The 12622-nt window shown below is 40.9% G+C and overlaps 1 protein-coding gene across 1 annotated transcript in view; it reads left to right on the plus strand.

Annotated features, from left to right (window-relative positions):
- Positions 1-1711: 1711 nt before the first annotated feature.
- Positions 1712-12622, plus strand: part of LOC104946992 (ras GTPase-activating protein 2-like) — a gene marked incomplete at its 5' end in the record, with an annotated part of 15202 nt that continues 4291 nt past the window's right edge. Inside the window, one exon of the mRNA XM_010772907.1 lies at positions 1712-1767. Within this exon, the coding sequence (XP_010771209.1) occupies positions 1712-1767 (56 nt within the window). The remainder of the gene's footprint in view (positions 1768-12622) is intronic.

Consider the following 12622-nt stretch of genomic DNA (forward strand, 5'->3'; position numbering starts at 1 on the left):
TCCAGATCAAATATAGAGTGAAACCTACCAAGATCTAAGAAGTATATGTGGCTTAAAATAGCACAAAAATTACATTTATTACAACACTAACTATGCATACATCCCCTTTGTAAGAAACAAAATAAAACGGCCCATAACCCTGATTAAAATGAAATAACTATTTAGGTTTAAAATAATTGCAAACATTTGGGACGATGTACGTTTTTTTCAAAAGATATTTTAATGTGGAAATGTGGCTTAGTATACCCTTTCTTTATAGGAATTAAAATGGGTAAAAAAAGAAAGGCACCCCTTTTTGAAGGTTTTTTTAAAAAATTTGCTCACATGTCTTTTAGTTAATTCTCAGTCAAGTTTCCCTGTAATATTTATACAACTTAAGACTGAAGGGAGGTATAGAAATGGGGAAATATGATTACATAGCAGAGGTGGCAGTGTTTCCCCCAGGATGGAGTCATAGCAGCGGTGCTAAGGCACGTGGGCCCAGCATAATGTGAGCGTGGAGCGCGTGGAATTTTTTAGTGCGTGCGCGTGCGAAGTGCGCCCCGCCAATTTGTTTCTATGTGTTAGCACAAGAAAGGCTCTTGAGGCCTAGTACCAGGGCCGGTTCTAGACAATTTGCTGCCCTAGGTGAGATTTTAGGCGACATTTTATATCCAAAGAATAAATGAAAAATCTCTACAATTTGACAAATACACTGCAAAAACAGAAACTTATTGACATAGGTAATAGACGTCAAAATGGCTTCAAATGTATTCAGTATTGTATGAACATGTTTGAATTGGGGGGTGGACGTCACATCCTCTAGGGGGGTCCGGGGGTATGCCCCTCCGGGAAGATTTTTTTGTGAACATTTTACAGTAAAATGCTTCAATCTGGTGCACTTTGAGCACACAATTACTAGAGACCTGATCTAGGGGTCACAACTCTAAAACGCCCATATGAAAAAGATCGGTTTACATTTTAATAATCAAATAAGTATATGAACATAACCAATAACCTACCATAGCCAATAACAAATACATGTAGCTTATTTTATTTGTGTTGTTCATTCATATCTTATTTTACCTAGTTAACCTAGCGCCCACCGTACAGGGCAAATTAAAAGTGTAACCAGGGTGAAAAGGGTGTTACATTTACTTAATTATGAATGTTGTTACATCAAGGCCGAACATTAGGATGAGCCGCCCAACGGTCAAAAAATGTTTTTTCCCCTCCCCAGAGCTACCAGCGCAGCCGCTTCCCAGATCTGGCGCCCTAAGGCGACCGCCTGTGTCGGCCTATGCCAGTAACCACAAATACTACAAATTCCTACATAACAAACAATCAAAAAGGAAAAGGGTCACCACTTATTTATTCATTTCCAAAAAAAAAAAAAAGTACCTTGGTACCTTTTGGGTAGCTGGCTGGCGGCCCCCCAGCCCAGCGGCGGCTCATATTTCAGCCAGGCGCGCGGCTGCGCGCCAACTATTTGTATATAGGGGAAATACGTGGGTGGGGTTGTCCAAAACCAATATGTATCCAACGGAAATACGCATGTGTCTTTTCATTTTCCTTTTTAACTGGTAAAGGGCTATTGCTGTTTTAATGCCTTCAGTCGAGATATTAACCGATGTCGCTTGTTTCTGCAGGTGAGGCTAAATAAGAACCGTGGGTCCAGCTCTCGGGTCAAAATCCGACCAAAGAGAATCCTCTGCACCTTGCCTGGCACATAAGTCTGGATCAGGCAGGAGGTGTTTCGCCACAAGGTGTTCGACCAAGAGCCGTCAGGTAAGCAACGTTACCTCTGGCATCTCGCTAACTATACCTCTACCAGGGTATACACCGACCTATATTCAGTTTTACATCTGATACTGTACAGGGGGAGGGGTTGATAAACGATACAGTCCCCCAAAGGTTAAACATTACACACGTTATTACGTGTCATAAATACCTGAATTACAACCACACATTCTTAAGTGACATAAAATGGCCACTGAAACCTAGCAGTCATTACTTAAGGACTGGTGGTCACAGTTATTTTGAAAGGTGTGTCTGTTGAGCAAGAAGGCCATATTTTATTATTTTAGTTGTATACAATATTAACCTTAATTCACCTCAAATTATAAGAATCAGCAGTGGCATTTTTTATTATCCCGCGGGAGGTGAAGTTTCCTTGACCCATGTAGTACCATTTTTACAATACAATTACTGTAAATTTTCGGACCTATAAGGCGGCACAACTGAATATAAGCCCCGCAGCAGCGGGCATAACCACTCTCCCAGTTCCACTTTTACTTTTGCGGCCGCTAACCTGTCTCACCCTCTTTTCGCGGCCCTCCAGCAGCTTTCCTGCTGGAACCCGCCCCGCNTGGGGAAAAGAACACCTGAATCTAGATCCCTCTGCAGTTGGTACTTTTAGTATATTTTGATGCTAATACTTTTGTAGTTTTACTTGTAACATTTTGAATGCGGGACTTTTTATTGTAACTGAGTATTCCTACACCCTGGTACTTTTACTCAATCTGAACTTCTCCCACCTCTGACAATAAATCCTAAGTGCCAAAAAAATAACCTGCTCTGAAGGTTATTTTCATTTTACAAATCCTGCACCTCATTGAAATGCAGCCAGATGCTGCTTATTTTTTCGGTTTTCGCTAATTTCTTGACTTTTTCTGACGCGCTTGCATTTAAATCCGGCTCCCGTCGCTCTGTGCAGCTGGCCTGTACCACTACACCTGCTGTGCCCCCCACCCTTCTTTCACATAATGGTATGATCCTAGTCTGTCCTCGCATATGATTGGCCGCATGGTGGCCCTAAATAAAGACCCGCCCCTGCCTGCAAGGATTCTCAGCAAGAGTAGAAGGGACTGGAGATGCTGCTCTCCCCGACGGGAGTCTGCCCTTCTAACTGCAGCTCGCGATCGGCGTGTTGGAGACCCCTGAATTAAATTATCAAGTCACCTCAAGTCAGAAAGCTCAAGTCCAAGTCAAGTCCCAAGTCATTGGTGTTGAAGTCCAAGTCAAGCCGCAAGTGTTTTGTGATTTTGTCAAGTCTAGTCTCAAGTCATCAAATTGATGACTCCAGTCTGACTCCAGTCCAAGTCATGTGACTCGAGTCCAGACCTCTGGAGGTAAGTGACACTCCTATTTCAACTGTTAATAGCAATGAGGAGGTTGCAGATGTAGACCATGGTAGTGGTGAAAACAGTCTTGCTGCTCATCAGAGCAATATCATTATGATACAAGACACACACATGAAGAAGCATGACATTCCAACAGTCAATGCTTGTGAGGACGTTGGTTTGGGTCGCAGCAGCCAACAAACAAAACAAATTGGAAAACAGGCAGACTCCGCCTCTGTTCACTCTTACACCATTACAACACAGCTGGCTAGCAGCTCTCTGAGTGATCACTGCTACATTATTTCTGAGTCTCCAAAAACACTGAAAAGTAAACATTCCCAAGTTGAGGTTAAGCTATGCGCAGCTCGCAAACAACTGAGGTTGAAAGGCCAGCAGACAAGGAGACTGAAGGCACGAGTTTCTTCCTTGGCAGGTGTAATAAAAGAACTTCAGAAGACACTCCTTATTTCAACTGACTGTGCCTCTCTTCTTGATGGTCTTGATGAGGTTCCCCGAGATGTCTTTGAGAGAATACAAAAAAAGAAGAAGTCAGTTTTTTCTGAAAACATGAAGCAATTTGCCACCACATTGCACTTCTACTCTCCAAAGGCCTATGACTAGCTGACTATGTCAGAGAAAGGTTTCACTTGTCTTTGCCTCATCCTCATTCAAAAATGGTACAGTAGCATCTCGGCAGATCCTGTATTTACTGTTGCTGCATTCACAGCTTTAAAAAGTCATGTTGCTGAAAGGAAAGAAGCAGGGAAAGACACAGTTTGCTCATTAATGATGGATGAAATGTACATCCATAAGCAAACTGAGTTTGGGGGGGACTAAATTCATGGGTATGTTGACATTGGCTCTGGAGAAATTGAAAATGTGATTGCAACCCAAGCATTGGTCCTAATGGTTGTTGCAATCAACCAGTCTTGGAAGATCCCTATTGCTTACTTCCTCATAAACAGCATGACTGGAACCGAGGGAGCAAACCTCATCCGAGAGAGCCTTGTTAGGCTTCATGCAATTGGAGTAAGGGTTATCTCTTGGACATGCGATGGACCCTCCCAAAACGTTGCCATGATCAGGGAGCTTGCTGCCAAATTGGACATTTTTGACATGAGATCATTTTTTCTCCATCCTCAGGATCACTCACAAAAGATCTACGTGATCCTTGATCCATGTCATATGCTCAAGCTTCTTCGAAATGTCTTCTCAACAGTTGGGATTCTGGTAAGAGAAGATGGCCAGCAGATAATGTGGAAGTACATTGAGGAGCTCCACAAGCTGCAGGAGAAGGAGGGCTTGCGTCTTGGCAACAAGCTAAAAATGGTGCACATCCAGTGGAGAAATCAGAAAATGAAGGTCAATCTTGCAGCCCAACTATTTAGCAGCAGTGTGGCTGATGCCCTTGAATATTCCGAAAAGGAACTTAAGTATCCTCAGTTTACTGGAAGTGCAGCCACAGTTCAGTTCCTGCGCACAATTCATGCAGCCTTTGACATCCTTAACAGCCAAAACCCACTCGGAAGAGGACACAAAGCACCCATCAAGCCAGCAACTAAACACCGTGCCACAACGTGCTTCTAGAAGAAGCTGAGTCCCTTCTCCGTGGGCTTGAAGTGAAGGGAAAGGACAACAAACTTGTTCCTTTACATGCCACACAGAAGAAAACACCCATCTGTGGTTTCATTGCTTGTGGGAGAAGTGTTATTGGCATCTACGAAGACCTGGTAGAGCAGCCAGCTGCCCCCTGTCGATACCTTCTGAGCTACCAACCCAGTCTCACGGCATTTCGTGTTCACCAACACGATTTTTAATCTATTGATTCGTGTTCACCAACACGATTTTAACCTTTTTTTCGTGTTGCACAGCACAATTTTAAAAGCAATGTATTTCTGTTGCGAGTCTCACGGCATTACGTGTTATAGGAAGACCGGAAGCTGTGTGGTTCATAAAAACATGTTCTTACTCAATATCAAGCCAAGATTATTGCTTTTATTTAAAATCGTATCATTTCGGACTTTTGTTGCTGTCTGTGAGGAAAATAAATGGGGCTCATTTTTCCTTCTAATTTGTTATTCTTTTCAAAATAACACATATTTAGTCAACAATAACACACAATTATCCTTGTTTTTATTTATTTGTTTAATTCTATAATCTCTGGCTTTTTTGCCGTCCTTCAGGAACTGAATTTCAAAATAAAAATAACCGGAAACAGACGTAGGCCTATAAGGGACATTTCGAGCATCATCGAGTTTAGGATGGCCGAAGACACTACACTACACATAATCCCCAGCTATCGTTTAGGACTACAGTCCCCGTGATTAAACTTCAAGTCGGGATTGGATGTTGGAGTGGCAGTGCGCCAAGGTTACGGAATCGAAACTGGATCGAACGCCGCCCCCCCCCAACAATTAGAAGTTGCCAGTATTAAACACCAATTATTAACCAATTAAAATGAACCGATTAAACATCTCTCTGACACAGTTTAAACGCATTTCAAGTGGAAGAATTGTTCGTGTCTCCTCTTCGTGTCTCGGGAAGCTGGAAGCTGTATTATTTTCAAAAAATAAAAAAATATTTTTTTTAACCATAACGGGTACTTTACACAACATTGAGTCAAACTTATCCTTGTTTTAATCCTTGTTTTATTTATGTTAAATTGTTGTTGTCGGTTAATTTTCCATTTTATTTATTTTGGAGATATCATTATTTTTTATTTATTATTATCATGTTAGATGTTTAAACTTTTCTGCATTTTATAAACCAATATATACTTTTTTGTTTTTGTCCGTAGGCTACTTAGGTTATTAAAGAGTTATCGTGTCAAAATATAGGAAATGTATTAATATTTTATTGTATAATCGGTACAGGAAATTACATCATTCAGAGCACCACCTATTGGCCAAAGACCGCTGCCACCGGCATTGCGATCCATCCTCTGACAAAGTAAGTTGGGTCACTAAAGTCTGATACATGTTTTGCTTAGATTTAATAATTGGGGCTTTTTTTTAAGCCTTTACTCGCATGGTTCATCATACATACTGAACTGTTCTAAGTCTGAGAAATGCTTTCGCCATAATCAGCAAAGCAACATTAATGTGAAATTATTCTTGCGGGCGGCTAGCTAGCTAGCTCACGTTCAACATAAGCTTAAACTAGTTTAGCTACATTTATATCAGCTCATAAGTGGTGTGTGAAAAATATTTGTCTTAATTACGGCTACATACGTCGGTGTTAAAGTGTGAGTTATACGTTATCTTAATCGCTTTTGTTTTACACATGACAGTACTAACGCTGGCCGACATTTTTATATATGTTTGGGGGGGAGGGGCATAGTCCACGTCCATGTGCTTGTTACGCGTATGAAACAGGAAACACGTAAATGAACTCAGTCTGTCTAAAGTAGTTAAACCGTCACAATGTGCATTTAAAAAAGCTAGTTTCACTACATAATTCACTTTTTCTGTTCTCTCCTGCAGCTCCTGTACCCACACCACAAACCCATACACTGATCTACACCATCATAAAACCAACGGCACTTTTAAGAGCCAAACTCAACCTATCTAGCTATCTCCCTATCTAGCTCTCTTATATCTATCATCTATTTCTTTATTCACCCTTCTATCTATGCTGTGTACTTCTCTACTTTCCTGTGTTTGTCAGTCTGTCTGTTTGTTTGTAATCCCGTGTTAATCATGCCAGGTGGGTCTACAAAAAAGACATGTCCCTTCTGTCAGAACATTTTATTTTGTGCACAGAAGATCTGTGGACATTGCTTTAAGGAGCAGCCAAAAAAGCCGCGCCTTGAGAAGAAGCTCAAGAGGTTTGATGAGAAGCGAGGGGGTTGGGTGTCAGGGCGGAAGAAGAACCACAACATTGCTTCCATCAAGGATGAAGCCATTGTCTTGGTATGTACACTTTTTACTGTATGTTAAGGCCCGGACACACCAAGCTGACACCAAAGAACTGACACAGACGGACCCTGACTGTTTGCCAATATATTGGGCCAGGATAAAGTTGAATGTTGTTTTTATATACATTTATTTCTTAATGATGTTTGTATCTTATTAACCAATATACACTTTGATATCAACTTCAAATATAGATATTATTGCAAAGGTATTATTTAATATTCTCTTTTCTTTCAATTTTAAAACTACTCTTATCTTAACTTTCACAGCCAAGGGACACTATTTTAATTTAACTTTCACATTTAAATAAACAGAGCACTTCCTTCACTTCCATGTTGTGTTCCATTCTTGCTTATGTACACACTTTTAGACCTTAAAGGTAGGGTATGTAAGTTTGACAAACCGGCTCGAGATCGCTAGAATTTGAAAATACACAACCGGAGAAAATCTGCCACTTCCTTATAGAGCCCCTCCTCCAACACACACACGAACGTGCACATGACCAATGAGGGCACGAGATAAGTTTGTGCACAGATGGAAGGCTGACAGGCATCCAGTTATTTTAGCCGGGCCGGCTCAGGTGATTGGTCGTGCTTTTTACAGTACTACAGCTTCCACAGATTACATTTTTTTATGGATTTTTTGTCAAAGCACTTCAGATATTCATTGCTATCGGGATGTTAAGAGCATTCCATGGAATATAACAAAAAGTGTATCTCGAGCCGGTTTTTCAAACTTACCTACCCCACCTTTAATAAGACTACATAATTGTATGTTACTACTCTAACCTTACAAGAAATTAACGTGGCCCCGTTAATTGCGAAAAAGACTAAAAGGTAAGACGTGGTGAAGGAGTTCACTGAGCGGTGCGGTAGACGAAAGAGCGAGAGCGCAGGCATTTCGGAAAAGAAAAACGGATTATAAGTCCGGTGAGCATGCCCTGCGACGCCATCGAAGAGAGACACCAGTCAACGTTCGGCTTTGCCCTCGACTGCAGAAACCAGTATCGTGCACTTCATCGGAGGTTTTTAGAAGACCACCGCTCGTAGTTCTCGGCGACTTTTAACCGCAGTTGTCAACCGCGACTCGACAGAATCTTACACGAGTTCTCGACACTATGCGAAATGTGTAGCTAGTTTGTGTAGTTAAACGTCAATTTTATACAGGGGAACTGTAAATGTGTGTCATGACTTGATTAAAGTAGCGGCTACTCAACATGCCCAAAGCCACTGTGGAATGGAACGGAAGGTTACCATCTGGTCTCAAAGGACCTATAGAGCTGATACGAAGTTCAGGTCGGTTCAACTAACTAGCATGCAGTTACCGACCCGCTGTCGCGAGCGTCGACGTCGGCAAGTCTAAGCGTCGTATAGCCGTAGCGTTTGCGTGCTACCGCGTGTGCCCTCGGACGTTCGCGTCGTCGCTACTTGTCAAATCAAACTTGCACTGTCTCTCGAGTACTCTCCAACGATTCATCGCCCTACTAAAACATAGACATCGTGCGTCAAAAGTCCTTAATCCACGCAGTGAGGGACGAGTATGCAGTACATTCACACCTGACCCAGGAGTACCTTAGTCCCGTGAGAGCCGGGGTTTTGTTATTGGCAATGGATAATAACAGCATTAATTGCCAATCACCCCATACAGATGAACTGTACAGGCTGGCTCTGTAAGTGAGAGACTGGGTCGGCCGCAAAGAGGAAAGGCTGAGAACCGGGCTACCGTCAGGCGGTGAACATCGGGAGAGCCGGTTGTCCAAGTATTTGACATGCCTTTCCTTGGTCAGACGCAGATGTGTTTCCTCACGAACTAAAGGTTGACCGTATGAGGCTACGCCTCGACTCTACTGGTTCTATTATGATGTGATACAAGAAATCACGGATGGTAGGTAAGGGTGGAAGTAGTTGGTATTGTCCATGTTTACGATAGAAGGTCGTGATTAATGGACTAAGCTGTCGACAGACGCGGAACCTGAGAGGAATGAGGTCGTGGTCACATATCACGATAACAAGTGTTATAACGTGCCAACAATTAAGTGACTTCTTCGTAGTACTGGACGCAAATGTACGTGAAACAATTTCATGTTCATGTACGCTATCTAAATAATCTTATGGTTAGTTGAAGCTGAGTACGTTTACAAATATTAGTCAGTTTTATGAATATGCACATTATAGCGACTTAAAAAGAAAAACGCAAGATCCTGGTTTCAGTGACACAGGTGAGGCCTGGGACACAGGACTGTCGACACACCTGCAACGTTACTTACATCTTATTATGACACATATCAATGTATGTCAAGTCTGTGGTACCAGTCGGAATTTGGAGTTCAAGAACGGGGAGTTTAGTGTGCAGGTGTTTACGTACGTAGAGATGATACATACGTTATCCACAATAATGACACTTAGACTAATAAAAAGCAGCAATAACTGGCTGAGATTGAACGTACATCTAACTAGATACTTCAAATCTACAAACATACAGAACCGCAGATATTAACTGAGGTATGAAATAACCACATTCCTTATGAAAAGTATTTTATAATTGTACAGACACGAGACATTGCAATTTACTTAAATTGAAAACTAAGTTTTGGATGCAAATACAGCGGCATACAAGTAATACCCTGTCACAGCATGATTTAGGTTCAAGAACTCGATATTTCAAAATGTTATACGACGTACTGCAACAACGTACTCACGAAAGCTGCAACATCAAATGGGGATACCAGCCCTAACGAAATCCGGAATCTGGTGTTATATTACTATAGGTTGGAGAGCATGTTATATACTCTGTACTCGGATTTAGTAAAACTTACATTTAGCTGGATGACGGGTTGCGATGGTTACCATTCTGGGAAAAGCAAACTAATGTGTTAGTGTATCCTCCAAATAAAACACTAAAATAGTTTACATTTTATTTCGGACGACAACGAAACGTAAAAACCAACACTTTTTCCATATTGAGTATATCATTGGTGTACAGACAAGTCGCTACTTTCTGACGTAAAAAGATTTGCATAATTATAAATATATAAAGGCTCATGGATTCCTATAATGTGTATGGCGTTCATAGTGGTAAAGGAAAGTATAAATACTTCAACATCCACTTTAACAATAAATCTATTCGATTAACAACAATAATAGTATAATGGATAACGTTGTTTAGTAATAAGGTTTTACGGTTCTTCACGTTAAATCCACAAAGACTCTATAACACTTCTTACTGACAGTTGTTCTAATGGATGTTATGAAAAATCTTTTATAGGCCTGGTTTGTGAGAACTGAAAAGTATTGATGATTCTTCGACGTTTAGAGTCCTCTTGTTGGTACAGTGACACACACGACAACGAGACGTACACACCTGGTAATTTCTCCGCAAAGTTAGGGAAGCTAAGGTAGATAGATAAAATAGGACCGTGTCGGACTTGGTGAGGCACCACCATCGGACAGAGGGTAGTAGGGCGACCCCGACAGGAGGACGGGGTGGAGATACTACCAACGTGACGAAGTGCCTCCCCCAGAAGTCGTGGAGGTGGACGTGCCACGAACAGAGACCGTGGACCGAGAGACACCAGGGACGAGGACGGTCAACAAAAGACCAAGTCTACCCAGTGTCCCACACTCCAAGTCGCACTGAACAGAGAAGGAGTCCTAGAAGGCGTTGGGGGACCGGTCACCTCAGGACACAGGTTGGACACGTTCAATTTGTTTACAACCAGAACTGAACGAATTCTGTTTTCTCCAATTGAGTATATAGATCTTTATTCTTTATGTCGCACGAATTCCATACAAAGGTCTGTCCCAGTTTTTTATATGAGCAGTACAGTATCCTGACACACGTCAGTTTCAAATATCGTCCTCTTTATCACCATAAATAGGTCAGGGTTGGTAAATACCAAAACAAAAACGCTATATAAAGAGGCTAAACACAGAATGTAAGGTACACTACACTGTACAGTTAAACAGCCATCTGTGTTGTATATCTGCACAACGTACATACAGGGATGTAATAAATGTAGGTGTGTTAAAACAAGTCTTAAATACTCTGACTGCGTTTGCCAAAACGTATTCACGTTAGTTATTCATCGTTCAGGCGAAACCTATTTTTGTATTTAACATTACATTTCCCTGGAGACCTACGTGACCTATTGACGAAAACAAATGTTGGGCTCTTTGTACTGGAATTATGTCTTGACGGTTTGACTTATACACCAGTTGACCCTAGCAGAAGTACATAACACGAGAATGGTAATTGGAGTTTTATAAAGAGGGAAACCCGCAACTATTTCCTTTGGCAAATCCTTGCCAAACCGATTTTCTTTAACGAATTCCCTACCGAGTTCGGATTTGTTATGTAAAGTCAGTAGTTTGGATTGATGGAACTGTATTGTTGAAAGTTGAAAGTTAAACATATGTTACTTACGCGTTCACCATCGTGTTATGGGTTTTACCAAAAGTTTAAGTGCATTTGAACGGGATTGATAAAGGACTATTTATTATTGTCAATTTACAGGTGTTCAGGGGAGACGTCTCATTCGGTACAGAGTAATCCGATGTATGAGTCACAAATTTTACATAAATAACATACATCAAACGATTTTATTATTTGTCAGTTTGCAACAGGTATTGGGATTATAAACGTTAATGAAAGTTGAAAACATTATGAAACGTCGATTTTTATCACTGTCAATTGTCCATCTTTCCTACACACAATCAACAGAGTGTTTTTATATCAAACGGTTTGGGTTTATTTACCGAGCTTACTGACGAAAGACCGACATAGTTTCCTATTTATGACCTAGTTCAACAACAGGGTGTTCTAAACCTACCTAACTTTTGTCAGCGACATTCAACAACAATTGAATTGACTGAAATAATTTACTCAACTAGGTTTGAGTAAGGTATATTTGACACAACCAATATTCCTTTACAATTCGAGAGGTAACTATGTTTGTAAACACATGTGTTATGACACTTGACACTTCTATATCACGTTCGTAGAGTGGAAGTGTTTCCATGAGTATTTTCACGATAGAACAGTTCCATTAGGACCCGTATCCGCCAGGTCACACGTCGCTCCCCAATTCCTAAAGTGTAAACTGCAGGAGAAGGACCAGAGGAACGGTTCTTCGTCGTGACCAAATTTCGGTTACGTACCTCAAAGAGTTCGACATTACTGTTTTATTATATAAATGACAAATTTCTTTACCTTTCCTTTGTAGTTGTTGTGATATATATGATGTTGATATTGTAATGACTACTGTCGTAGATCAACATACGGTAAGTATTTGGATCTACGACTCAATTCGAAAACGTCTTAGTACATAAATGGTCCTTCCCAATGTGTCATCTTCGTCTTTTATAAAAATATCTGTTTGTGTTTTATGTTTATTTAGTCATAGGACTCAGGGTCAAGTTTTGGGACTATTAGAATTTCAATTTCATGTTATTCTATGTTTACACACTGGTGAGTTGTTAATTGTCAATTGTGAATGTTACTGATAACGTATTAATTTTTACATTGTGTTAGGTTCGTATCGAACTGTGACAACTTTAACTTTAACGCACGATGCTACATTTGCAAGGGCATACAACACCGACGTCAGCA

The sequence above is a fragment of the Notothenia coriiceps genome, unplaced genomic scaffold (assembly GCF_000735185.1).
Source record: "Notothenia coriiceps isolate Sejong01 unplaced genomic scaffold, NC01 NC01_scaffold00011768, whole genome shotgun sequence".
In the NCBI taxonomy this organism is placed as follows: domain Eukaryota; kingdom Metazoa; phylum Chordata; class Actinopteri; order Perciformes; family Nototheniidae; genus Notothenia; species Notothenia coriiceps.